Below are 27967 nucleotides of genomic sequence, written 5' to 3'. Positions count from 1 at the left end.
TTCTACCACACAATAAAGGTTGTGACTTCTATCAAATATTCCATTACTGCATCTTAAATATTTGGAATAACTTTAAGGGCTTAAAAACAGACTAAAGATTTCTTTTGTTGTTGTTCTTTAGAGGAAGCCCGTGTGAAATATGAAAAAGAAGAAATGGAAAGACTTGACATACAACGAACTGAGAAAGAAAAATTGCGAAAACTTGAAGCAAAAGTAAATAAACATTAATGCTATTATTACTGAAGACAGACTATGTGGCTATCAGATCTGTTTGGCCATTTAACGTCATTCTCCCCCATAGCTACCAGTAATATTTAGGCCTATATGAACTGGTTTAATTCATTTGATCCTACCATAAAGTTATGGTTGGTAAATTATTACCCACGTTTCACAAATCAGGAAATTGGGGAATAGAGAGATTAAGCAGCTAATAAATTTCAGAGCCAGGACTTAGACAGAAGTAGTCTTGCTTCAGAGCCCATGCTTGTAACCATTAAGTTATTATTCTCAATCTGTCGTATAGATAATTAAATAGGGACCAAAAAATGTTCAAATTCTACCTCTCCTTTTAAAATTTCACTTCTCTTTTTCGCCAGAATTTTTCGTTATTGGATCAGTAGTTCTGTGATATTTTAATCTCAGGACAAAACCTCATTACTATTAAAAAGTGAAGATCCCCAAGGAGTTTTTGTTTATGTTTATCAATATTTACCATATTAGAAATTAAAACAGAAACTTAAAAACATCTATTATATTAATAGAGATTAAACATTGTTAAACATAAACATGAATAAAAAGTAAATACATTAACATTTAAAAAAACAATTACAGTATATATATATATTTATTGAAGTATAATTGACATTTTAAATTATATTGGTTTTAGTTGTACAAAATAATGATTCGATAGTTGTATATATTGTGAAATGATCCCACAATAAGTCTAGTTAACATCCATCACCATATATATATATATATATATATATATATATATATATATATTTTTTTTTTTTTTTTTTTTTTTTGACATGGCCCATTTTTAAAGGCTTTATTGAATCTGTTACAATATTGCTTCTGTTTTATGTTTTGTTTTTTTGGCCAAGAGGCATGTGGGATCTTAGCTCCCTGACCAGTGATCGAACCCACACCCCCTGCATTGGAAGGCGAAGTCTTAACCACTGGACTGCCAGGGAAGTCCCTATATATTTTTAATTAGGGAAATAAGTGGCATTGTCTATATTTTTAAAATCTCTTTAATCCCTGACTTAACAGAAGACAACTGGATCTCATACCTACTTCATCATTCCATCTGTTACAATATGTTGTTCTGACTGAAGTATGTGAAGAAAATCTGGCATCACACAGATATGTAGTTGGAAAAAGGAGGAATGTTGTAACAGCCTTTCAGATAATTGTAGATATTCTTCTTTGATACTATACTGAAACTAGATACGTGGTAGCACCTTAATGTGGAATCTGAAACCAAATCAACGAACTTTACATACTCTATTATACTAAAACCTTGATCTCTTCTTACACTTTGAGTAGATCTTGTTTCCACGCATGATTTTGCAACATAATGCACTGATTGCTTGGAAAAAACTGGTTCACTGAATTATTTGCTTCCAAATGTTGACATATTTTTATCATTCATTATCCAAAAAAAAAAAAAAATCATATGCATTAGTATCATCTCCAGTCAAATCAGAAAAGTTTTTAAGGATTGGGAAACTGTCAGGCTCCCTGGTGGTGGATATAGGTTTTCTAAAATTCAGGTTTTTATTTGAAAGCTTGAATTTTATCACTGGCAACAAATACTTTGAGTTGTTTCCTGAAAGTGACATGCTCAATTCATTCATTTTTGACAGAATGTCTGACAGAATACTCAAATAGTTGCATAAATGTTTATTTCTGAAGATAGCATTGTCCTTTGTTATGTAGCAGAAGTGCTCTATGCATACTTCCCATTTTATCACACAGAATATTAAAAAGGCATATACTTAAGGTTTGACATCTAATAAAATTAATAAATTTCACTTCTTCGTCAGGTCATTCTTATGTGAAACTGACTGCTATCACCCCTCTCCCCTGAAGAATATGACCACTAGTATAGCTTATGCCTTGATTTGCGCTAAGGCGCCAGCAGTTTTACACCATCTTGCAAATGTGTACACTGCAAAAAAAGCGAATAAAGTCTTAGTATTATTATTAAAATAGATTTGACCTCACAGATCCTGAAAAAGTTTGGGGGACCCACCAGGATTCTGCAGATCACACTTCGCACACCACTGTTTCAGATGAAAACTTTTGGAAATATCAGTTACATTTAAACTGATTGTAGTATTCATCTTGAAATTAAATACTTGTCAAGTAAATTTTAGGTGCTACTTATGAAACACAAAGCTGAAATTAAAGAAGAGATCAATGTATCTATCCTCATGAAACAGGATCTAGAAAGAAGAAATGAAGAGCTTGAAGAACTTTATTTATTAGAGGCATGTTTTCCTGAAGCAGAGAAATTGAAACGAGATAGTAGATTGCTTTCTCAGGTAAGACTGATTTTATTTATTTAGCTAATACTTTTGTACCACAAGAGGGAGTTATAATCCAATATCTGTTTAAATAACAAGAAACTTTAAATTTGTCTATAAAAAAATCTCTAATCTGACAAACCTCTCTCACATTGCTTGTAGCAAAGTAAATTCATATAGCTCTGTAGAAATCTATTTGTCAGTAATAAGATCCTTGAAATTTTTATATCCTTTTACTCTGATTTCATTTGGGACAATCTATACTGAGGAAATTATCCTAAATTAAAATATAAAAAGTTTGAGCCTAAGGCAATCTAGTGTTGCTCAAAACAGTGTAACTTTGGAAACAATGTAGATGATTATCAGGATAAAAAGGAAAAACTGTAATAATATGGCAAAAGATTATAGTATAATTTAAAGCAAAAAAATTGTAAGTACAATATGATTACAAATGTAGAATTTGCATAGACTACAAAATGAATGGAAGGACTAATACTAAAATGACAGTGGCAGTTAACAATTAGTAGTCATTTGAGAAGTAGAAATTAGCTCAAGTGTTGGCTTTTGTACATACAGGAGCTATATGATTAGAGAGGAAAGCAAAACAAAACCAACTCGTAAATACTTTTTAAAAAATAAGAGTATGACAATAAATAGAACTTCTATTTATTTGAAATATTGAGGCTTTTAAATTATTTTGATGAAGAGGAATTTGGTTATTTTAGAGATATCTCAAGTAACTAAAGTCATAATATGTTTTTTGCCTAATATGGAAAACAAGGTTATAAGCTTCAAAAAAGAAGTAATTTAATCTTTGGTTAAATTTTCATCAGTGTGAACCTTCAAACATTTTTATTCCACAGTGGAAACACTACATTCAATGTGATGGGAGTCCTGATCCTTCAATATCCCAAGAAATTAATACTTTTATTAGCTTGTGGAAAGAGGAAACCAATGAGACTTTTGAGGCAGTGACTGCGAAGAGTAAACTAGTGCTAAATGTAAGTATTTAAGTATTATTCTGTAATTTTAAATTATGTAAATTACAATTGTCTGATATTGACTCTAAAAATAGAAATAAATTAAATAAAGTATTTTTCAGTTAATAACACTACTACTTCCTTGGCTGTGGAGAAACATATTTGCTCATCTTTTTGTTTTCTTTTTTATTTTTGGCACTCCTAAAAACCTCTTGCCACCTTAGGTAAGATCAGCCTAACATAAATTTGAAACAGTAACTGTATGTATATCTAATTCAAGAAAAAAATCAAGTTGCATCCATTTATGTAGATAGCTCGAGTGCAAAAATGTATGGTTTTATCCTCAGCCAGAATTGTGCACCATTCAGTGATTCACTACACGTTTTTTTTAATGTTAACTATGAGCCAGGCACCTCTTTTAAGCACTGGAAGTACAAAGATGAATAAGAATATCCTACCTTCTGTTTCTGCAAATAGGATGGATAGGCTAACCTGAGGAGCTACCACATTACCAATGCACTTAAAAATGCTAGGAAAAAAAATTTAACGACATTTAAATCCATTGCCTAGCTCAAAAGAAGGCAAAGGAGAATCTTGGAGGCCATAAAACGATTCAGAAAAGTGGGCAAGTCTCAAAGTCAGTGGCCTCCCAGAGAGTGTCTATTTGTTAACCCCTGGTGGCTTAGCACTGGTTTAAAGGGCAATCAAGAGGCAAAGCCTAGGGTACAAGGAAGGTAGCAAGTTGGATCAGAGACACTTTTATGGCTGGGAACCTCAAAATGGTAATGTGGATAAATAGGGGAAAACCTACTTTGCAAAGGGAGATGTTAAGAGCTTGATTGGCTCAACGTTTAGCTTAATGAAGGGAAAACAAAAATGTCTCTACTGAGAATTCTTAATAATGAGTGAGTCAGGAGTTAGACTGAAGAATTTATCAGAATACAGCACAGAGAGATAAAGAGATGAAAAATATCAAAGAGTAGTTAACAGACATGTATGATGGAGCAAAAAGGACTAAATGTATATTGATAAGGAGTACCAGAAGGAGACAGAGAGACATAGAAGAATGAGGGAGAGACAATATTCAAAGAGATAGTGGCTGATGATTTTCCAGAATCCTCAGAAACCCAACAAATCCCAAGTTAGGATACAAAGAAAGGAATCCACACTTAGACACACCTACATAATATTAGAAACTAGAAGGAATTCACTCCTCTTGGTCCTTTTATCCTCTAATGCTTTTTGTTTCCATTTCTGCCATGTTGTGCTTCTTGTCACTGTGGTTTACTTCTCCATGTTGCTATAAAATGGAATAACTCCAGACTGTTACGGTCATAACATGCTCGCCTAATTTAATCTGGAAAACAAGCTTATGAGATTCATTTTACATATGAAGAAACGGGTTGTGACTTGCTTACGGTCCCCTATGAGACCTTAGATGGGCATTACTCTGACTTTCCAAAGACTCCAAAGAGCCTCCCATGAAGTGTTTGGATGCTAATGGATTCATCATACAGTATTCTTGCCATTGCATATTCTCTCTCCCAGGGAAGCTGCCATAGCGTGATGCTGGTCCAGGAATCTGCTGCTCTTTGATTAGCAGGAAGGCAGCAGGAAGTAGTACTAAAGTTCACCAGTGATGAGCTGGATGTGACACCTTCCTGTTATGAATGTGGGATACAGAAGCAGAAGTAATGAATAGTAGGGAAGATGAGAAAAGGATAAGTGAAACAAAACAGGAGCTAGATGAGGAGAGTAATCAATAATAATAGGAAACTAAAGCAGGAAGCCACAAGACTAACAGAAAGAATTGGATAGCAGTGATCGCATGGTAAACACCAAGTTCCAAATTATCAAATTTATTTATTTGACAAACTCTTATATAATATTTACTATGCCAGGCTTTCTCAGCCTGGTTCAGTTTATTCATGTTGTTGCTGAATTCCCCCAGTAACCCTGTGAGGTATGCACCGTTATCCCCATTTTACAAGCAAAGAAGGCGAGGCACAGAGATGTTAAATAACTTGCCCCAAATCACACCACTGGTAAGAGGTGGCAAGGATGGAAGCCCAGCTTTCTGGCTTGAGCCCATATTACCCAGCTATCTCTCTTAATTTAGAAATTTTCTGTATGTTATCTATGTCAGTGTTCAAAATTAAACTTTGCTATTTATTAGTTGTTCCTTGATCATGCTGTACCTTAATTTCTCCCAACACTCTAAATATCTCTCCACTTTCTTCCTGCTTGTGTGATTTCTGAGAAGTTGGATATAATTCTTAACTTTGTTCCTCTAAAGGTAAGGTGTTTTTTTCCCTTTGGCTGCTGTCAGGAGTTTTTCTTTGTCTCTGATTTTCTGTATTTTGAAAATGGTATGCTTAAATAGGTTTTTTTTTTTGGCATTTATCTTGCTTGGTGTTCTCTGAGCTTCCTGGATCTGTGGTTTGGTGTCTGACATTAGTTTGGGGGAAATTCTCAGTCATTATTATTTCAAATATTTCTTCTGTTCCTTTCTCTTTCTTTTCCTTCTGGTATTTCCATTATGTGTGTGCTTCCTTTTTTTTGTAGTTGTCCCAAGGTCCTTGGATATTCTGTTCTGTTTTTTTAAGTCCTTGTGCTCTTTGCTTTTTGGTCTTTTGAGGATTCTATTGATAAATCCTCTTGCTCAGAGATTCCTTCCTCAGCTGTGTCCAGTTAAGGAGTAAGTCTTTCAAAGACATTCTTCATTTCTGTTGCAGTGTTTACGATCTCTAGCATTTCTTTTTGGTTCTTTCTTAGGATTTCCATCTCTCTGCTTTACATCGCCCATCTATTCTTGCATGCTGAATACTTTATCCATTAGAGCCCTTAGCATATTAAAAACAGGTGTTTTAAATTCCTGGTTTGATCATTATAATATCCTGCCATGTCTGGTTCTGATGTTTGCTCTGTCTCTTCAAACTGTGGTTTTTACCTTTTGGTATACCTTTTAATTTTTTCTTGATAGCCAGACATGATGTACTGGGTAAAAAGAACTGCTGTAAATAAGCCTTTAATAATGTGATGGTGAGGTAGGTTGGGGGAGGGGAAGACTTCTACTATAGTCTTGTGATTAGGTCTCAGTCTTTAAGTAAGCTTATGCCTCTGGACGGTGAACTTCACAAGCGTTTTTACTTTTTCTTATCCCCTCTTAGGTGAGAGGGAATGGCTAGAGCCAGCTGGAGTTGGGTATTTCCTTTCCCCCAGGTGAGTTCGGCTCTGATAAAATTCCAGCAGGTTAGGCTCCAGTTAATTAATTTCCCCTGAGATCAAGCCTTGTTAAGAACAGAGTGCTCAGGCGTATTTCAAAATGCTTCCTTTCCCCCTCCTCCTGCCAGAAGCAGGAGGGAATTTCTTTCCCCCATATTTATCGTGGGGACCTGGTTGAGCTCCTGCAGGTAAGTCTCACAATACTATGGGCTCTCACCCTCCCAAGACTTCATCCTCCGGGAGGTTTTTTTTTTTTAATTTATTTTTATTTTTGGCTGCGTTGGGTCTTTGTTGCTGCGCACGGACTTTCTCTAGTTGCACTGAGCAGGGGCTACTCTTCGTTGTGGAGCGCAGGCTTCTCATTGCGGTGGCTTCTCTTGTTGCAGAGCATGGACTCTAGGCACACGGGCTTCAGCAGTTGTGGCAAGTGGTCTCAGTAGTTGTGGCACATGGGCTCAGTAGTTGTGGTGCATGGGCTTAGTTGCTCTGTGGCATGTGGGATCTTCCCGGACCAGGGCTCGAACCCGTGTCCTTTGCATTGGCAGGCGGATTCTTAACCACTGCACCACCAGGGAAGCCCCCCTCTGGGAGTTTTTAACTCTCGGAGTTTTCCACCAATTCCCAGCAATTTCCCAGCAATTCATTGTTTACAGTTCAGGTTTACAGACCTGGCACTGGTTCCTGCAGTGGTTTCTGCTCCTGACATTCTGCTCTGATAAACGGACTCCCTGTATTCACCTGTAGGTCTCTCCAATCTTGGGGACAGGGATTTGCTCTGTGTCCTCCCCTCTTTTATGGATCAAAGAATAGTGGTTGGTTATTCAGTCTGTTCAGCTTTTCACTTGTTAGGATTGAGTGGTGTCTTCCAAGCTCCTTACTGGTGGAACCAGGTTGCCTCAGTTTCCTCATCTATAATATAGGCACAATAAACAGTACCTACCTTATAGAGTTATGATGGGATGAAATGGATTAAAACATATAAAGCATTTAGAACAGTTCCTGGCAAATAGTAAGCATTCAGTAAATGTTAGTAATTCTCCTCCTCCTCCTCTTCCTCTTTCTCCTCACTCTCCTCCTCCTCATCATTTTGTTATTGTTTCTGTTGTTCCACAGTCTTAAGTAGTGACAAGCTGTGCCTCCTCTATCAGCTCACTAATGACAGCTCTGTTACACATAGTATAGAATTCTTATAGTGGAGCTTTTGGAGGAAATATTTTATTTTTCCAGGATCTTAAATAATAGAATAAATACAGAAAAGTATTTTTATATGTTTTACTGGTGATGTGTTCCTCAATTCAAAAGTGATAAAACGTCCCCCATTTCACTTTTTCTTTGTGTGTCAGATTACTTTAATCGTAAATTTTTACTTTATATTTTTCCTTTTACTTATAGTTAATTGAGAAATTGAAGTTAATTTTATTGGAAACTCCATCATATGATTTGCAAGAGAAAAATATAATACAGTACCAAGGATCAATTCTAGAACTGCAGGAGCTCCTTCATCTTAAGTTTAACATAGCCACAGAAATACTTCTCAGAGTAAGTGTGATATTTTGCTTTATATGTTATTATTGACTTTTGTAAGAGTTAAGATTTTATATTATATAATTTTTAAAGTCCAGTGTCCTTTATTTTTTTTGAAGATTTAAAAGGTTATGGAAAAGTCAGTAGAACAACTTAAGGCACATGTATTTATCCAGATTTAACAACTGTGAATATTTTATTTTTAAAGAAATGAAGCATTATCAGTGTAGCTGAAGTCTAGATTTTTTTTTTCTTATACTTGCTAAAGTTTATCAGGACCATTATGAAAATAAATTCACAAAACCTTGTATGTTAGCTATACACTCTAGATAAATCAGTTGACACAAGATTACAATTACTGGTAGTCACTCTATTTTTCCCAAATGTCTTAGTACTAATGATAATATTCAAATAATTATAGAGCCATTGTTATACCTAAGAAAATTAATAATAATTCCATAATGTATTCCAATATCCAGTCCATATTTAAATTTTCCCTAATATTCCATGAATATCTTCTATAGCTGTTTTTGTTTTGTTTTGTTTTTTAAATCAGAAAACAATGTAAGGTCACACCTTGCTTTTGGCTGTTTTCTCTCTTGGTTTCTTTTGGTCTAGAACACAATCACCTTTATAGGCTTGGTAGAATATGTTCTAATTATAAAAAGAACTGTAGGGCTTCCCTGGTGGCGCAGTGGTTGAGAGTCTGCCTGCTAATGCAGAGGACATGGGTTCAAGCCCTGGTCTGGGAAGATCCCACATGCCGCGGAGCAACTAGGCCCATGAGCCACAATTACTGAGCCTGCGTGTCTGGAGCCTGAGCTCCGCAACAAGAGAGGCCGCGACAGTGAGAGGCCCGCGCACCGCGATGAAGAGTGGCCCCCACTTGCCACAACTAGAGAAGGCCCTTGCACAGAAATGAAGACCCAACACAGCCAAAAATAAAAAAATAAAAAAAAAAAAAAAAACTGTAAAGAAGGCTTATTGTTATTGCTAAGTTTATTCTTGGCAGTAATATTCATATTATAATTTTGCAGCTATTTTATCTATATTGTAAGAAAAAGCCAGTAAGGAAATGTATTATAATTATTAGTAATCAAGATTTTTATTCTAAGAGAAAAAAGATATATAGAAGAAAAGAAGATTAGAAAAAAATACCGTAATGTTAAATTTGTAATGGAAGTATCAGTATGAACCAGATTTCTTTTTATCCCATAAAAAGGAACCAGGTCTAATTGTGGTAAATGGCTGATTCGAGTTTGGGGCAGGGAAAGTGAAAGATAAGGTTGTTATTGAAAGATGAGTTTGAGTTATCTTGTGCTAGAAAACAAGCAAATACTCAAAGACTAATGGAGTCGTAGCCAAAGAGACAGGACTAAAAGAAGCTCCCACTGGTCAAGTTGGGGATAATTTGAATATCAGAAAGAATAATGACTATAATTGATTATAGCAGGCGTCCCCAACCCCCAGGTCGAGGACCGGTACTGGTCCGTGGCCTGTTAGGAACGGGGCCGCACAGCAGGAGGTAAGTGGTGCGTGAGCGAGGGAAGCTTCATCTGCCGCTCCCCATTGCTTCCCATCGCTCACGTTACCACCTGAACGTTCCCCCCCACCACCTCAGTACGTGGAGAAATTGTCTTCCACGAAACCAGTCCCTGGTGCCGACAAGGTTGGGGACCTCTGGATTATAGAACCTTGAATAAAATAAAAATTCATGAGTCTATAGTGACATTCCAAAATGGAAAGGAGAAAGTGGAGTGGCGGGTAGAGAGAACAGTTCTTTACGGAAGAATACCACCTGATGAATGTGGAAGGAATGATCAGTAAGATAATAACCATTTTTCAATCCCCAGTGTAATAATTGATAAGGATCATCAATGGCTACCTCAATAAGTAGGCGAAAAGTTTGGGAACACATTATTCTCATAGTGCCAAAGTATTAGACCACAGATTACTTATTGACTAGGATAAATGTACTTTGCAAGGGGAGATAGGGGTAGTCACCACGTTAATTAAGTGATCAAGTCCACATTGTTAACAGTAGGACATCATATGCCTCCTGATAGGATGCAATGTGAGGAACACAACATTACCTATTGTGCCTTCTTGCCGAAAATTGTTCATCTAATCTGATTAAACCTACCTAGACCTAACTTCCAGTGTACAAAAAATAAAGGGAACAGAGGAGCAAGTTAAACCATGAGGAAACAGCTAGATAAATTCACAGTGTGGAACAGTTCTACAAGGCAACTATCCTGGACACTTCAAAAAGTTAATGTCACAGAAAAAAAAAGTGTGGGAGAACAATCACTTTTGTTTCTTTTTTTTTTCTTTTCTTTTTTTTCCTTCTTTGGCCACACTGGCACAGCTTGCAGAATCTTAGTTCCCCCACCAGAGATCGAACCTGTGCCCCGTGAAATGGAAGTATAGAGTCCTAACCACTGGACCACCAGGGAATTCCCAGAACAATCACTTAAAAAAAAAAAAAAGCAATAAATTCAACTCCCAGTACATTTAAATTTTTACATTATAGGAACCAAATACATATTGACTTATTTAAGCCCTTTGAAAAACTAATATCTTAAGCAATAGGCATCAAGCTATGTTAGTCTTTATAAAAGAATTCTTAAGAACATCCTTAAATTGTGTGTTTAATGTTGATTATCAAGTATTGGACTAGTAAAACACATGACTCATCTGGATATTTTGTTTTCTAAACTTGGCATGTTCAGAAATAGGCTACCTTTTGCAGTAGTATAATCTACATTTTAATAAGGTAAGGATAAAGAAGCATGTATATAGTTAAAATGAAAAGTCACAATAATGTTAAAATTGAAAAGGGTAACCTAAGAGTAATCCACAAGTGCTACCTGGGAATACAGGAGCAACTTCAATCCTTAGACACCGTAAGAGAAACTGAGTAGAAAATGGGGAGCATATTTAATTGAGTAAATATGTTTTTATCGTTTAGAGAATTTTTTAAAACAATTCTTTGTTATTTTGATTGAACCTTATTTTTACCCAAATTACTCTTTTATTTTTATTTTTTTTCAAGGTTTCTTTTTTTATTATTATTTATTTTTTGGCTGCGTTGGGTCTTTGCTGCTCTGCGTGGACTTTCTCTAGTTGCGGCGAGCGGGGGCTACTCTTTGTTGCGGTGTGCGGGCTTCTCATGGCGGTGGCTTCTCTTGTTGAGGAACACCGGCTCTAGGCGCGTGGGCTTCAGTAGTTGTGGCTCGCGAGCTCTAGAATGCAGGCTCAGTAGTTGTGGCGCACAGGCTTAGTTGCTCCTCGACATGTGGAATCTTCCCAGAACGGGGATCGAACCCGTGTCCCCTGCATTGGCAGGTGGATTCTTAACCACTGCACCACCAGGGAAGTCCCCAAATAACTCTTTTAATATTGAAGGGAATCCAACACCTAAGTGATGAAATAACTTATCTAAATTGCATAATTTATGAGACCTCTAATCTTAGTAATGTTTTCTTTTTCTCTTACAGCAAGCTAGTACTTTAGCAGATCTGGACAGTGGAAACATGGAAAAAGTCATTCGAGATGAAAATGTTACTCTATATGTATGGGCAAACCTCAAGAAAAATCCAAGGTATTCCCATGGGTGATACTGTAGGTCTGAAGACATTATAGTCTCATGACCAGGCAGATGCCTGTTGCATTGCAGCATGGCATACTTATAAAAACCCATGTTAGAAAGTCAGCCAACTGGGGTTTGACTCAGAGACCTGCCATTTATCTTAGGCAAGTTACTTAGCCTTGTTATGCCTCAGTATATCAACAGTAAAATGATGATTATATCACTTAACTTAATAGGATTGGGCTGAGGATTAAATGTTAACACATGTAAAGGTCATACATAGCATGGTGTCTAGCACAAATATACACTGACTAAATATCAGGGTCCTCCTCTTCTTTTCACCCACTTAACCTCCCTCCCCACCAAAAAGTAGAAGTGGTAGGTGCTTTCTACATGGCAATCTGAAACTTTTTAAAAATTTATCTTTTGTGAACTGTTAAAAATAATACTTTCAAAAAAGAATACTTTTCATATTTATTATTTTTTAGATAATTTAAGTGATGTTTCCCCGATTATTTTCAACAAAGTAATATCATTCTGAGGAATGATAGAGATAATGATAAATTCACGATCATTTGGTTGCTGCTTTATCTCAAACATTTCAAAATAATTGAGTTAGTATGACAGCAAGTTTTAGGAAAAAATGATCTGAATAAAAGTTAGGAGGCCTAGGTTCTGGTCCCAACTCTGAAAAGACTAGTCCTGTGACAGTGGAAAGTATTGGACTTTATTTCTGGTATTTAGTAAAAGTGAGGAACAAAGTATTTTCCAAGTTACATTTGCTACAAAATACTCTGTGGTTTAAATCAGAGTCAATATATTAATATAACCTTTTTCATTGTAAAATATGTTATATCCAGAAGGATGAAGGAAATTAATCTATAATTTTAAAAGAAGAAAAGTAAAATGAATATCCCTGTATTAACTACCCAGGCTTAAGAAGAGAATTAGATGGTATCTTTTACTAAGATAAGGAATAGTGGAAGCAGAACAAGTTTTGTTTTACTTTGATGATGATGGTGAGAGAGCAGGGGGTGGTCAGTATGATGAGCTCAGTGTCAGACTTGTTGAGTTTGAAGTACCTATGACACATCAAAGTGCAACTGTCTGAAAGCATTGAGAGAAATCTGAGTTGGAGACATATTTTGCAGAGTCATACAGATTGATAGTTCTTAACTTTTGGGGAGTCATAGACTCTTATGAACTTTACTACATATGCTCACACATATGTAAGGGCATTTTGGGACCTTTTAAAGTTCATTCAGGGATGCTTCTTCCCCTAGGAAACATAGAACTCATGTTAAACACTACTGATAATATAAATAATAATTGAAGTCATAGAAATAATAATATCCAGAGAGAGTATGTAGAGGGAGAAGAAAGAAGGGCTCGGGATGGAGAGTCAAGTAACATCAACGTTTAAGGGATGCTTAGGAAGGAGACCATACAAAGGAAACAGAGAAGGAGCTGCCAGAGATGGAGGAGAAGAGTATGGAGTCATGGGTCCCAAGAGAGAGTTTTGAGAAGGTAACATCAGCAACTGGATCCAAATGCTGCAAAGAAAGCAAGTATGGGTCAGGACTCAAAACTGTGGTGAAATTAAAGTGGAGAGAAATACTGCTTAGGTATAAATTTACAACAGACATAGAATTTTCTAGAGCCTCATCCTTTTTGTTAAATTAATTAACAGGTACAGAAGTATCAGATTCTCTGAGACACAAATTGGATTTGAAATTCCAAGGATATTAGCAACATCTGACATTGCTCTACGACTCCTACATACTCGCTATGATCATGTCACGCCATTAGGCCCTGTTCCAACAGCACCACAAGAACACACGTCCACGGTAACTTACTTTGGCAAAGATGAAGTTAAGAGTGTAGAAGCAGCAGTCAGCAAAGATCTCCAAGAAGAGTATAATGAACAAGAAGATGAGTCTAACGCAGTTCATGAGGAAGAAACAAAAGTTGACGAACAAGGTGGTGTTGAAGGACAAACGGTAAGACACTTATTTTTTTTTAAATAAGAATTTAATTGCATTTTTTTTTTATTTTAATTTTTTTGGCTGTGCTGTGCAGCATGTGGGATCTTAGTTCCCCAACCAGAGATCAAACCTGTGCCCTCTGCAGTGGAAGCGTGGAGTCCTAACCACTGGACTGCCAGGGAATTCCCTGAGACATTTTAAATGTATATTTTTTCTTCATGCAACAGGTGTTATAGATTCCCTTGACGCATTCTCAAGATTTTTTCCTAAACAACTAGAAACTGAAAGCTACTTTCTTGCCAATGGCTCAGTTTTGTGTGTTTGTGTTTTTTTCTTGCCTTCTATTCATAGTCACTATTCATAGTTGAGCCTGTTGCTTCTATATCCTAAAGTTGAGGACAGGAATTGCTAATTTTTATTTTAGGTTCACTCCCAAAAAGCTTTGAAGCAATTTAATTTGTGCGTATTTATTATATTTCAAACTCACTTAAGGGAACTTGTGATAAATACTTTCACAAACTGAAGGATTATCTTACATTACTCTTACTTCCTCAGCTTTTGGTTTTGTAAGAAAGAATTATATGAAGTAAAAACTGATATTTTTTAAACTGTTGTACTCTCTTAAAATTTGACATCTTTAGATATAATAATATGTTAGTTGAGCAATTTAATAATCATATTCTGTTAGTTGGTTTCTGTTCTTTTTTTCTTTCTATTTCCAGGATTTTCAAGCTACTTACTTATTAAGGTAGAATAAATTGTCTCTTTAGAATTTATTAACACTTTCTCAGAACTGAGCAGCTTTTTGTTTGGCCATGGACAATTTGCATTTTAGGAAGGACCAGGTTTTCCTACAGGTACTTAAGATATGAAGTGTATTGGTTTATTGGTTTGTTTTCTTTAAACACAGGTGAGGGTTAAGAATTAAATTGAATACAAATTTGAAATCAGAATAACGATTATTAGATATTCTAAGAACATATTTAATTGAAAAATTCCATTTGATTCCACCAGAATCAAAAATTATAATGATTCTGCAGCAATATAAAAAATGGATAAGACATGATGGTCAGTACAAAGAACAGTATTTAGTGTGTGATTACAATGATGAAAAAATTTAAAAGGCATAAGGGGAGGAGAGCCCAGAAACCTGCATATAGCTGATATTTCACAGAAGTGGGAAATAAGTGATTGGTTCTTCTTTAAAAATTTGTCACTTTTAAAGGAATGTTTTTTGAGCAATCTGGTAGCTTTTATAATGAAAAAATTCATTTTCCCTCTCAGGTAGCATGGTAGCATTACTAGAGTTCAACAGTATTTCCAGTTTTCTTCCCTTTCCTGGACAGGAAGGAAAGAATTACACTGCTCGCCCCCTTGAAATTAGGGGTGACCGTGTGACTTGCTTTAGCTAGTAAGATGTGAGTGGAAGTGACACACTGATTTCTAAGGGGGGGGAAATAAAGAATGAGTAAATGGGTACTGGATGTTACATTATTTAAACGTGCAGTAGAAAATCAAATGAAGACCCATAAACTTACAATAAAATTTGGCAGGATTTTTGACTGAAAATTCATGAAAACAAAGAACAAATTAAAAACTATCAAAATTGTTGTATGAAAAGAGTATCTAAAAATGTTTGGTCTTGATCTGATAAAAATATTGAATAACTTCTGCTCCTCAAGTTCCTTGATCATATTTTTTGAAAAACCCATCAACAGTTTACCTAAGAATTTGCCATTACTAATTTAAAAGTTATGAAACAGTAATTAGAAAACATATAATTTGAAATATTACTTGAATTTAGATGGGCTAAAGCAATTCTTCCTTATGCATGTATGTCTCAGTTAAAGCAGCCTTATGCAGTAATGACTCATTATAGTTCTATGTATAAAACTACCAAAAAATAGTTTTATATTAAATATATCAGCATATGAAATCACTATAATATCAAACAGTGCAGTTATATATTTTTCTCCAGGTCTGTCATCTATTAGGGTAAGAAGTCATTTCCTTTACTCTCAGCTGGTGAGCTCAAAGTTACCAAGCTAAGCTTTCCTCAGTTAAATGGCCCTTTCCAACGTGTTTGACTATATCTGTTTTTTTTTCTATTATTCTTTAATGTTTTATTGAACCATTTCAATTTATAATGATGACTACAGGTATACCAATGCTAATGTCGATAATGCCACAAAAGTACGTCAAGGAAAAGCATTCTACTGAATGGTAATGCATATTTTATGGAATACTGAAGCTCTTCTCAAATAAGTAGCCTAGGAAACCCAGAGTAAAGATCAGACAATTAGTAATATAGCAGAAATAGTTTTACCCTATGAAACTTCACCACAGCCTGGGAAGCTTGACTGAGAATTGTGTGAATGGTACATGGAGGAACCTGGCTGGCAGAACTTTGTTATCAGGGGATTGAAAAAGAGAAAATTGCCTAGCAGATGAGACTAAACTTAATTTAGTTAGCACCCCTATTTCCAGGAACCAGTCCTCTCATCACACCAAACAGACATGTGTGTAGATGCTTATGCTTATGGATGTGTGCTCTCCCATCCTTCCAAAACCCCCATGGCATTCTGAAAAGTTAACGTGAGTAATGCTGAAGTAGGGATGATTTCCACAGAAGCAGAAGAATCCCATAGTACTGCCTAAGTGTACCGAGGCAGGTGGGAAAAGCCATCTCCTGTGCTGAAAGGATTGTTGGGGCAGGGGGGAGGCAGTGGCAGTAAACTGCAGAGAGTGAAGAATCAATCCCCCACCTCAGAACCACTTGCCCTGCTAAGCTGGGGAGGAAAGGAAAGAGAGCTGATGGAAACAATTGTCAGCTGGGCCTCCACTTGTCACTAATTTTCAACAGAGCACGTTTTGTAAATGTGAGTAGGCTTCAGGGAGCAAAAATCAGTGGAGGGACTTCCCTGGCAGTCCAGTGGTTAGGACTCTGTGCTCCCATTGCAGGGGCCATGGGTTCCATCCCTGGTTGGGGAGCTAAGATCCCGCAAGCGGAGTGGCAAAAAAAAAAAAAAAAAAAAAAACGTTGGATTTATAGAGTCAGCAGCTCAAAAGAAGGGGATAAAGATAATTTGGTGGAACTTATGGGGAAAAAAAGTAAAATAAATGGTGGAAAGAAGTAGGAGATCCAATATCTATGTAAAAGAAGTTCCAGAACACAAAGGAAAGGATGAGTTTAATATAATGATTGGCACTGGGACCGCTAGCTAAGATATGAAATAAAATAAATTTCCATTCATACTTCCCTCTACAGACTAAAAACAAAAACAGATTTTATATTTTTTTAAATATTAAAAAAACTAATCAAAAACTCATAAAATAATAAAAGTATTTGAAGACAATGTAGGAAAGTTATTTTATCATATTTACTAAGAAGGCCCTTCTTACTTATTAGTGCATCAAAACCAAAACCGTACAAGAAAAGGAGATTATGAATTCAAACATTTGTATAGCCAAATAAACTTCATTGTAAACAAACTTGAAAGACAATGGACTGGGAAAAATATTTAAGCGTATAAAACAAATGGTTAGTATCCTAATATAAAAAACTCATAGCTGCGGACTTGGCTCCGGGTGCAGCTGACGGGAGCCCCGTCTCCTCAGGACCCGCTGGGGCTTCAGCTTTGGGACATCGTGGGGTCCATTTCTCTCTGACAGGAGCCTGGTCTCCTCAGGACCTGCTGGGAGGTGATGCCGCTGAGGTAAAAGGCCGCACCACACAGCATGGGGGACCCTAGTTCCCTGACCAGGGATTGAACCCACACCCCCTGCAGTGGAATCGTGAATTCCCAACCACTGGACTGGCAGGGAAGTCCCTGTCCTTTATTATAAAAAGGTTGCCCTTGAGAAGCAATAAGAACTACAGGCCTGCAGCCTGTGGAACAAAAACCACATTCACAGAAAGATACACAAGATGAAAAGGCAGAGGGCTATGTACCAGATGAAGGAACGAGAAAAAACCCCAGAAAAACAACTAAATGAAGTGGAGATAGGCAACCTTCCAGAAAAAGAATTCAGAATAATGATAGTGAAGATGATCCAGGACCTCGGAAAAAGAATGGAGGCAAAGATCGAGAAGATGCAAGAAATGTTTAACAAAGACCTAGAAGAATTAAAGAAGAAACAAACGGAGATGAACAATACAATAACTGAAATGAAAACTACTCTAGAAGGAATCAATGGCAGAATAACTGAGGCAGAAGAACGGATAAGTAACCTGGAAGACAGAATGGTGGAATTCACTGCTGCGGAACAGACTAAAGAAAAAAGAATGAAAAGAAATGAAGACTGCCTAAGGGACCTCTGGGACAACATTAAACACAACAACATTCGCATTATAGGGGTCCCAGAAGGAGAAGAGAGAGAGAAAGGACCCAAGAAAGTATTTGAAGAGACTATAGTCTAAAACTTCCCTAACACGGGAAAGGAAATAGCCACCCAAGTCCAGGAAGCGCAGAGAGTCCCATACAGGATAAACCCAAGGAGAAACACGCCAAGACACATATTAATCAAACTATCAAAAATTAAATACAAAGAACAAATATTAAAAGCAGCAAGGGCAAAACAAGAAATAACACACAAGGGGATCCCCTTAAGGTTAACAGCTGATTTCTCAGCAGAAACTCTACAAGCCAGAAGGCAGCAGCATGATATACTTAAAGTGATGAAAGGGAAGAACCTACAACCAAGATTACTCTCCCCGGCAAGGATCTCATTCAGATTCAATGGAGAAATCAAAAGCTTTACAGACAAGCAAAAGCTAAGAGAATTCAGCACCACCAAACCAGCTCTACAACAAATGCTAAAGGAACTTCTGTAAGTGGAAAACACAAGAGAAGAAAAGGACCTACAAAAACAAACCCAAAACAATTAAGAAAATGGTCATAGGAACATACATATTGATAATTACCTGAAACGTGAATGGATTAAATGCTCCAACCAAAAGACACAGGCTTGCTGAATGGATACAAAAACAAGACCCATATATATGCTGTCTACAAGAGACCCACTTCAGACCTAGGGACACATACAGGCTGAAAGTGAGGGGGTGGAAAAAGATATTCCATGCAAATGGAAATCAAAAGAAAGCTGGAGTAGCAATACTCATATCAGATAAAATAGACTTTAAAATAAAGAATGCTACAAGAGACAAGGAAGGACACTACATAATGATCAAGGGATCAATCCAAGAAGAAGATATAACAATTATAAATATATATGCACCCAACATAGGCCCACCTCAATACATAAGACAACTGCTAACAGCTATAAAAGGGGAAATCAACAGTAACACAATAATAGTGGGGGACTTTAACACCTCACTTACACCAATGGACAGATCATCCAAAATGAAAATAAATAAGGAAACAGAGGCTTTAAATGACACAATAGACCAGATAGATTTAATTGATATTTATAGGACATTCCATCCCAAAACAGCAGATTACACTTTCTTCTCAAGTGCTCACAGAACGTTCTCCAGGATAGATGACATCTTGGGTCACAAATCAAGCCTCAGTAAATTTAAGAAAACTGAAATCATATCAAGCATATTTTCTGACCACAATGCTATGAGATTAGAAATGAATTACAGGGGAAAAAACGTAAAAAATACAAACACATGGAGGCTAAACAATACGTTACTAAATAACTAAGAGATCACTGAAGAAATCAAAGAGGAAATCAAAAAGTACCTAGAGATAAATGACAATGAAAACACGATGATCCAAAACCTATGGGATGCAGCAAAAGCAGTTCTAAGAGGGAAGTTTATAGCTCTACAAGCCTACCTCAAGAAACAAGAAAAATCTCAAATAAACAATCTAACCTTACACCTAAAGGAACTAGAGGAAGAAAAACAAACAAAACCCAAAGTTAGCAGAAGGAAAGAAATCATAAAGATCAGAGCAGAAATAAATGAAATAGAAACAAAGAAAACAATAGCAAAAATCAATAAAACTAAAAGCTGATTCTTTGAGAATATAAACAAAATTGATAAACCATTAGCCAGACTCATCAAGAAAAACAGGGAGAGGACTCAAATCAATAAAATTAGAAATGAAAAAGGAGAAGTTACAACAGACACCGCAGAAATACAAAGCATCCTAAGACATGACTACAAGCAACTCTATGCCAATAAAATGGACAACCTGGAAGAAATGCACAAATTCTTAGAAAGGTATAACCTTCTAAGACTGAGCCAGGAAGAAATAGAAAATATGAACAGACCAATCACAAGTAATAAAATTGAAACTGTGATTAAAAATCTTCCAACAAGCCAAAGTCCAGGACCAGATGGCTTCACAGGTGAATTGTATCAAACATTTAGAGAAGAGCTAACACCCATCCTTCTCAAACTCTTCCAAAAAATTGCAGAGGAAGGAACACTCCCAAACTCATTCTATGAGGTCACCATCACCCTGATACCAAAACCAGACAAAGATACTGTAAAAAAAGAAAATTACAGACCAATATCACTGATGAATATAGATGCAAAAATCCTCAACAAAATACTAGCAAACAGAATCCAACAACACATTAAAAGGATCATACACCATGATCAAGTGGGATTTATCCCAGGGATGCAAGGATTCTTCAATATATGCAAATCAATCAATGTGATACACCATATTAACAAATTGAAGAAGAAGAACCATATGATCATCTCAATAGATGCAGAAAAAGCTTTTGACAAAATTCAACACCCATTTCTGATAAAAACTCTCCAGAAAGTGGGCATAGAGGGAACCTACCTCAACATAATAAAGGCCATATACGACAAACCCACAGCAAACATCATTCTCAATGGTGAAAAACTGAAAGCATTTCCTCTAAGATCAGGAACAAGACAAGGATGTCCACTCTCACCACTATTATTCAACATAGTTTTGGAAGTCTTAGCCACGGCAGCCAGAGAAGAAAAAGAAAGAAAAGGAATACAAATTGGAAAAGAAGAAGTAAAAGGAATACAAATTGGAAAAGAAGAAATAAAACATGTCATCACGGCAGATGACATGATACTATACATAGAGAATCCTAAAGATGCCACCAGAAAACTACTAGAGCTAATGAATGAATATGGTAAAGTTGCAGGATACAAAATGAATGCACAGAAATCTCTTGCATTCCTACACACTAATGATGAAAAATCTGAAAGAGAAATTAGGGAAACACTCCCATTTACCATTGCAACAAAAACAATAAGATAGGTAGGAATCAACCTACCTAGGGAGACAAAAGACCTGTATGCAGAAAACTATAAGACATTGATGAAAGAAATTAAAGATGATACCAACAGATGGAGAGATATACCATGTTCTTGGATTGGAAGAATCAATATTGTGAAAATGACTATACTACCCAAAGCAATCTACAGATTCAACACAATCCCTATCAAATTACCAATGGCATTTTTTACGGAACTAGAACAAAAAATCTTAAAATTTGTATGGAGACACAAAAGACTCCAAATAGCCAAAGCAGTCTTGAGGGAAAAAAACGGAGCTGGAAGAATCAGGCTCCCTGACTTCAGACTATACTACAAAGCTACAGTAATCAAGATAATATGGTACTGGCACAAAAGCAGAAGCATGGATCAATGGAACAAGATAGAAAGCCCAGAGATAAACCCACGCACCTATGGTCAACTAATCTATGACAAAGGAGGCAAGGGTGTACAATGGAGAAAAGACAGTCTCTTTAATAAATGGTGCTGGGGAAACTGGACAGCTACATGTAAAAGACTAAAATTAGAACACTCCCTAACACCATACACAAAAATAAACTCAAAATGGATTCGAGACCTAAATGTAAGACCGGACAGTATAAAACTCTTAGAGGAAAACATAGGAAGAACACTCTTTGACATAAATCACAGCAAGATCTTTTTTGATCCACCTCCTAGAGTAATGGAAATAAAAACAAAAATAAACAAATGGGACCTAATGAAACTTCAGAGCTTTTGTACAGCAAAGGAAACCATAAACAAGACAAAAAGACAGCCCTCAGAATGGGAGAAAATATTTGCAAACGAATCAACAGACAAAGGATTTATCTCCAAAATATATGAACAACTCATGCAGCTCAATATTAAAAAAACAAACAACCCAATCCAAAAATGGGCAGAAGACCTAGATAGACATTTCTCCAAAGAAGACATACTGATGGCCAAGAAGCACATGAAAAGCTGCTCAGCGTCACTAATTATTAGAGAAATGCAAATCAAAACTACAATGAGGTATCCCCTCACACCCATTAGAATGGGCATCATCAGAAAATCTACAAACAACAAATGCTGGAGAGGTTGTGGAGAAAAGGGAACCCTCTTGCACTGTTGGTGGGAATGTAAATTGATACAGCCACTATGGAGAACAGTATGGAGGTTCCTTAAAAAACTAAAAATAGAATTACCATATCATCCAGCAATCCCACTACTGGGCATATACCCAGAGGAAACGATAATTCAGAAAGACACATGCACCCCTATATTCATTGCAGCACTATTTACAATAGCCAGGTCATGGAAGCAACCTAAATGCCCATCGACCGACGAATGGATAAAGAAGATGTGGTACATATATACAATGGAATATTACTCAGCCATAAAAAGGAATGAAATTGAGTCATCTGTTGAGACGTGGATGGATCTAGAGACTGTCATACAGAGTGAAGTAAGTCAGAAAGAGAAAAACAAATATTGTATATTAACACATATATGTGGAACCTGGAAAAATGGTACAGATGAACTGGTTTGCAGGGTAGAAATTGAGACACAGATGTAGAGAACAAACGTATGGACACCAAGGGGGGAAAGCGGGTGGGGTGTGGTGGTGGTGGTGTGATGAATTGGGCGATTGGGATTGGCATGTATACACTGATGTGTATAAAATTGGTGACTTAGGGCTTCCCTGGTGGCGCAGTGGTTGAGAGTCTGCCTGCCAATGCAGGGGACACGGGTTCGAGCCCTGGTCTGGGAAGATCCCATATGCCGCGGAGCAACTGGGCCCGTGAGCCACAATTACTGAGCCTGCGCGTCTGGAGCCTGTGCTCCGCAACAGGAGAGGCCGCGACAGTGAGAGGCCCGCGCACCGCGATGAAGAGTGGCCCCCGCTCGCCGCAACTGGAGAAAGCCCTCGCACAGAAACGAAGACCCAACACAGCCATAAATAAATAAATAAATAAATAAATAAATAAATAAATAAATAAAAAACCTGTTACGTTTAAAAAAAAAAAAAAAAAAATTGGTGACTTATAAGAACCTGCTGTATTAAAAAAAAAAAAAGAACTCATACAAATTGGTAAGACAATTTCCTAATATAAAATTAAGCAAAGGACTTGAGTAGACAGATGAGAAGAGAAATGCAACTAGTCAATAAAAATATGAAAAAATAACCAAATAAATAATCAAATTAGAACCGACATTATATCACTTCTTATCAGGTTGAGCATGAGAGGTTGCAGGCACTTTCACATACTGTTGTTAAAAAAATTGTACAATCTTAAGGGAAATTTGGCACTATGTAAATGTACCTATTAGTGATTTTAATTTTAGTGATTTATTATTATGAAATAGTAGGACAAGTAAATTAAAATGAATGCTACAATGTTCGTTGAAGTTTTTTTATATTAGCAAATATAGTCCACAGATTATAAAATATTCAGTCAAGTAGTAGCCTTTCAAAATGATGATATAGATTTTATATCCTTTTTTTAATTAAAAAAACTTTTATGGAGATATACTTGACATACGGCATTATATTAGTTTCAGGTATACAACACAATGATTTGATATTTCTATATACTGTGAAATAATCTCCATAATAAGTCGAGTTAACATTCGTCATCACACATAGCTGCAATTCTTTTCTTGTGATGAGAACTTTTAAGATCTCTCTTACCAACTTTCAAATATAAAATACAGTATTATTGACTATAGTCACCATGTTGTACATTTCAACCCAAGAATTTATTTATTTATAACCGGAGGTTTGTGCCTTTTGGCCACCTTCACCCATTTTGTCCACCTGCACCCCTGAGGCTGGCAACCACCAATCTGTTCTCTGTATCTGAGTTCACTTTTTTTTTTTTTTTAGATTCCACAAAAAAATGAGATTATATGGTATTTGTCTTTCTCTGTCTGACATTTCACATAGCATAATGCCCTCAGGGTCCACCATGTGGTCTCAAATGGCAAGATTTCCTTATTTTTTATAGCTGAATATTATTCCACTATCTCTATATATCACGTTTTCTTTATCCATTCATCCATTGATGAACTCTTACATTGCTTCCATGTCTTGGCTATTGTGAATAGTGCTGCAATGAACATGGAGGTGCATACATCCTTTTGAGTTAGTATTTTTGTTTCCTTCAGATAAATACCCAAAAATGGGATTGCTGGATCATATGGTAGTTTTATTTTTAATTTTTGAGGAAACTCCATAATGTTTTCCATAGTGGCTGCACCAGTTTACGTTCCCACCAACAGTGCACAAGGATTCCCTTTTCTCCACATTCTCACCAGCACTTATTTCTTGTCTTTTTGGTAATAGCTATTCTAACAGGTGATATTTCATTGTGGTTTTGATTTGCATTTCCCTGATGACTAGTGATGTTGAGCACCTTTTCATGTGCCTTTTGGCCATCTGTATGTCTTCTTTTGAAAAATGTCTATTCATATCCTCTGCCCATTTTTTATTTGGAATGTTGGGCGTTTTTGCTTTTTTTTTTTGGCTGCGTTGGGTCTTCGTTGCTGTGCGCGGGCTTTCTCTAGTTGCGGCGAGCATGGGCCACTCCTCATTGCGGTGCGCAGGATTCTCAGTGTGGTGGCTTCTCTTGTTGCAGAGCACAGGCTCCAGGCATGCGGGCTCAGTAGTTGTGGTTTGCAGGCTTCAGAGCGCAGGCTCAGTAGTTGTGGCTCACGGGCTTATTTGCTCCATGGCATGTGGGACCCTCCCGGACCAGAAATCAAACCCGTGTCCCCTGCATTGGCAGGCGGATTCTTAACCACTGCGCCACCAGGGAAGCCCCATTTTTGCTATTGAGTTGTATGAGTTCTTCATGCATTTTGAATATTAACCTCTTATCAGATATTTGATTTGCAAATATTTTCTCACATTTGGTAGGTTGCCTTTTCATTTTGTCACTTGTTTCTTCTGCTGTGCAGAAGCTTTCTAGTTCGATGTTGTCCCACTTGTTTATTTTTGCTTTTGTTATACTTGCTTTTGGTGTCAAATCCAAAAAATCATTGCTAAGACTGATGTCAAGGAATTTACCCCACCTATGTTTTCTTTTAGGAGTTTTGTGGTTTCAGATCTATGTTCAAATGTTTAATCCATTTTGAGGTAATTTTTGTTTATAGTATAAATAGTGCTCTCTTAACCACATTCATTACACCCACCACACAACTTGCAATAGATTTGGGAATAGCAATCCCTTTATGAGCAGGAACTGTAATTATGCTTCCACCATAAAACAAAAGCATCTCTAGCCCACTTCCTACCACAAGGAACACCAATTTCTCTTATCCCTGTGCTAGTAATTATTGAAACTGTTGGCTTATTTGTCCAACCAATGGCCCTAGCTGTATGACTAATGACTAATATCACAGCTGGCCGTCTATTAATTTATTTAATTGAAGGGGCAACCCTGGCCCTAATAAGCATTATCGCTACCACAGCCTTCATTACATTTGTTATTCTCATTCTACTCACGATCCTTGAATTTGCAGCAGCCCTTATTCAAGCTTACGTATACACCCTGCTAGTAAGCCTCTACTTACACAATGACACATAATGACCCACCAAACCCATGCATTCCATATAGTAAATCCCAGCCCCTGACCTCTTACAGGAGCCCTCTCAGCCCCTCACAGAACATCTGGTCTAGTCATATGATTCCATTTAAACTCAACATTTTTATTATCCTTGGGCTTATTAACCAACATCCTAACAATGTATCAATGATGACAAGACATCATCCAAAAAAGCGTCATTACTTGTATTTATCACATTCTAACTTCCCCAACTAAACACACAGAAAAATCAAGTCCTTACAAATGTGGATTTGACACTACAGGATCAGCATGCCTACCCTTTTTCATAAAATTTTTCACAGTGTCCATTATGGTTCTCCTCTTTGACCTAGAAATGATCCTTCTGCCCCTACCCTGAGCGTCCCAAACAAACGATCTAATAACAATACTCATTATAGCGCTACTCCTAATTTCACTGCTAGCAATAAGTTTAGCCTACAAGTGGACTCAAAAGGGGTTAGAGTGGACCAAATATGGTAATTAGTTTAAATTAAAGCAAATTATTTTGGCTCATTAAATTATGATTAAATTCATGATTATCAAGTTCCTTTCATCTATGTAAATATTATTCTAGCATTTACAGTTTCCCTTAGGGAGTATTAATATACCAATTCCACTTAATATCCTCCCTACTATTTCTGGAAGGAATAATATCATTATTCATTATGGCAACCCTAATAATCCTAAACATCCATTTCCCTCTAGCTAGCATAATACCCATCATCTTACCAGTTTTCACAGCCTGCAAAGCCGCACTAAGATTATCCCTGCTAGTAATAGTATCAAACAGCTATGATATTGATTATGTACAAGATCTCAGCCTTCTCCAATTTTAAAAATTATTATGCCACCTATTATATTAATACCACTAACATGATTATTAAAAATATATAATTTGAATTAATACCACCACTTTCAGTTTACTAGTTTTATTAGCTTATTCCTTCTTAACCAATTTAATGACAACAACCTTAACTTTTCATTAATCTTCTCTGATTCTCTATCAGCACTTTTACTTTGACATGACTCATCACTAATACTCATAGCCAGCCAATTCCTCCTATCTAAAGAATCACTAGCTCAAATTACTGCCCCTATATATCACTATATTATTTATGCTACAGATATTCCTAATTATAACTTTCACTGCCACAGGATTGATTTGATTCTATTCTTATTCGAAAAAACACTAGTCCCAGCATTAATTACTATCTCTCGCTGAGGAAACCAAACAGAACTACTCACTGCAGGAATTTACTTTTTATTTTATGCACTAGTATGATCTCTTCCACTTCTAGTTGCTCTAGTATATATCCAAAATATTATAGGTTCACTAAACTTTTTAATAATCCAGTACTGAGCCCAAACAATTTCTAACTCTTGATTCAATATTTTCATCTGATTAGCATGCATGATAGCTTTTACAGTAAAAAATGCCCCTCTACAGATTACACCTCAGACAGCCAAAGGGGCATGTAGAATTCCCATTGCCAGATCTGTAGTTCTTGCAGCTGTACTACTCAAACTTGGTGGCTATGGTATACTACAAATCACAATAATCCTGAACCCCTTAAACTACATAGTGGATCCATCCCTTATATTATCCTTATGAGGAATAATTATAACCAGCTTAATCTGTTTGCACCAAACAGACTTAACATCACTCATCAGATACTCCTCCGTTAACCACATGGCACTTGTCACTGCAACTATCCTCATCCAAACACCTTGAAGTTTTGTAGAGGCTACCACCCTAATAATTGCCCATGGCCTCACACCATTTTTACTATTTTGATATTTGACATCTTTTCATGTGCTTGTGGACCATGTGTATGTCTCATCTGGAGAAGGGTCTATTCAAGTCCTTTGTCCATTTAAAAAATTGGCTTTTTTTTTTTGTTGATGAGTTGTAAAAGTTCTTGATATATTCTGGATAACAGACTTTTTACCAGACGTATTAAAATGTGCAAATATTTTCTTCCATTCTGTGGGCTGTCTTTCCACTTTCTGGATAGTGTCTTTTGGTGCACAAAAGTTTTTAATTTTAAGGAAATCCAATTTATCTATTTTTTTTCTTTCATTGCCTGTGCCTTGGTGTCAGATCTAAGAAACCATTGCTAAATCCAAGGTCATGAAGATTTATCACCATGTTTTCTTCTAGAGTTTATACAGTCATTCCTCGGTATCCATGAAGGAATGGTTCCAGGACTGCCCTGTGGATACCAAAATTCTCAGATGGTCAAGTCCCTTATATAAAATAGCATAATATTTGCATATATCCTACACATATATTCCCATATACT

At 36.5% G+C, this 27967-nt stretch overlaps 1 protein-coding gene across 3 annotated transcripts in view; it reads left to right on the top strand.

Annotated features, from left to right (window-relative positions):
- The window catches only part of DNAI7 (dynein axonemal intermediate chain 7), a 74456-nt gene that overhangs the window by 18310 nt on the left and 28179 nt on the right, over positions 1-27967 (top strand). For all 3 annotated transcript variants that reach the window (XM_068560051.1, XM_068560052.1, XM_068560050.1), the window contains 6 exons: positions 122-213; positions 2448-2549; positions 3395-3532; positions 8129-8275; positions 11761-11864; positions 13543-13852. In XM_068560051.1, the coding sequence (XP_068416152.1) occupies positions 122-213; positions 2448-2549; positions 3395-3532; positions 8129-8275; positions 11761-11864; positions 13543-13852 (893 nt within the window). The remainder of the gene's footprint in view (positions 1-121; positions 214-2447; positions 2550-3394; positions 3533-8128; positions 8276-11760; positions 11865-13542; positions 13853-27967) is intronic.

This window comes from Eschrichtius robustus, chromosome 13 (genome assembly GCF_028021215.1).
Source record: "Eschrichtius robustus isolate mEscRob2 chromosome 13, mEscRob2.pri, whole genome shotgun sequence".
In the NCBI taxonomy this organism is placed as follows: Eukaryota; Metazoa; Chordata; class Mammalia; order Artiodactyla; family Eschrichtiidae; genus Eschrichtius; species Eschrichtius robustus.
The sequence above is the reverse complement of the archived record's forward strand: the minus strand, read 5'-3'. Positions and strand labels throughout refer to the sequence as shown.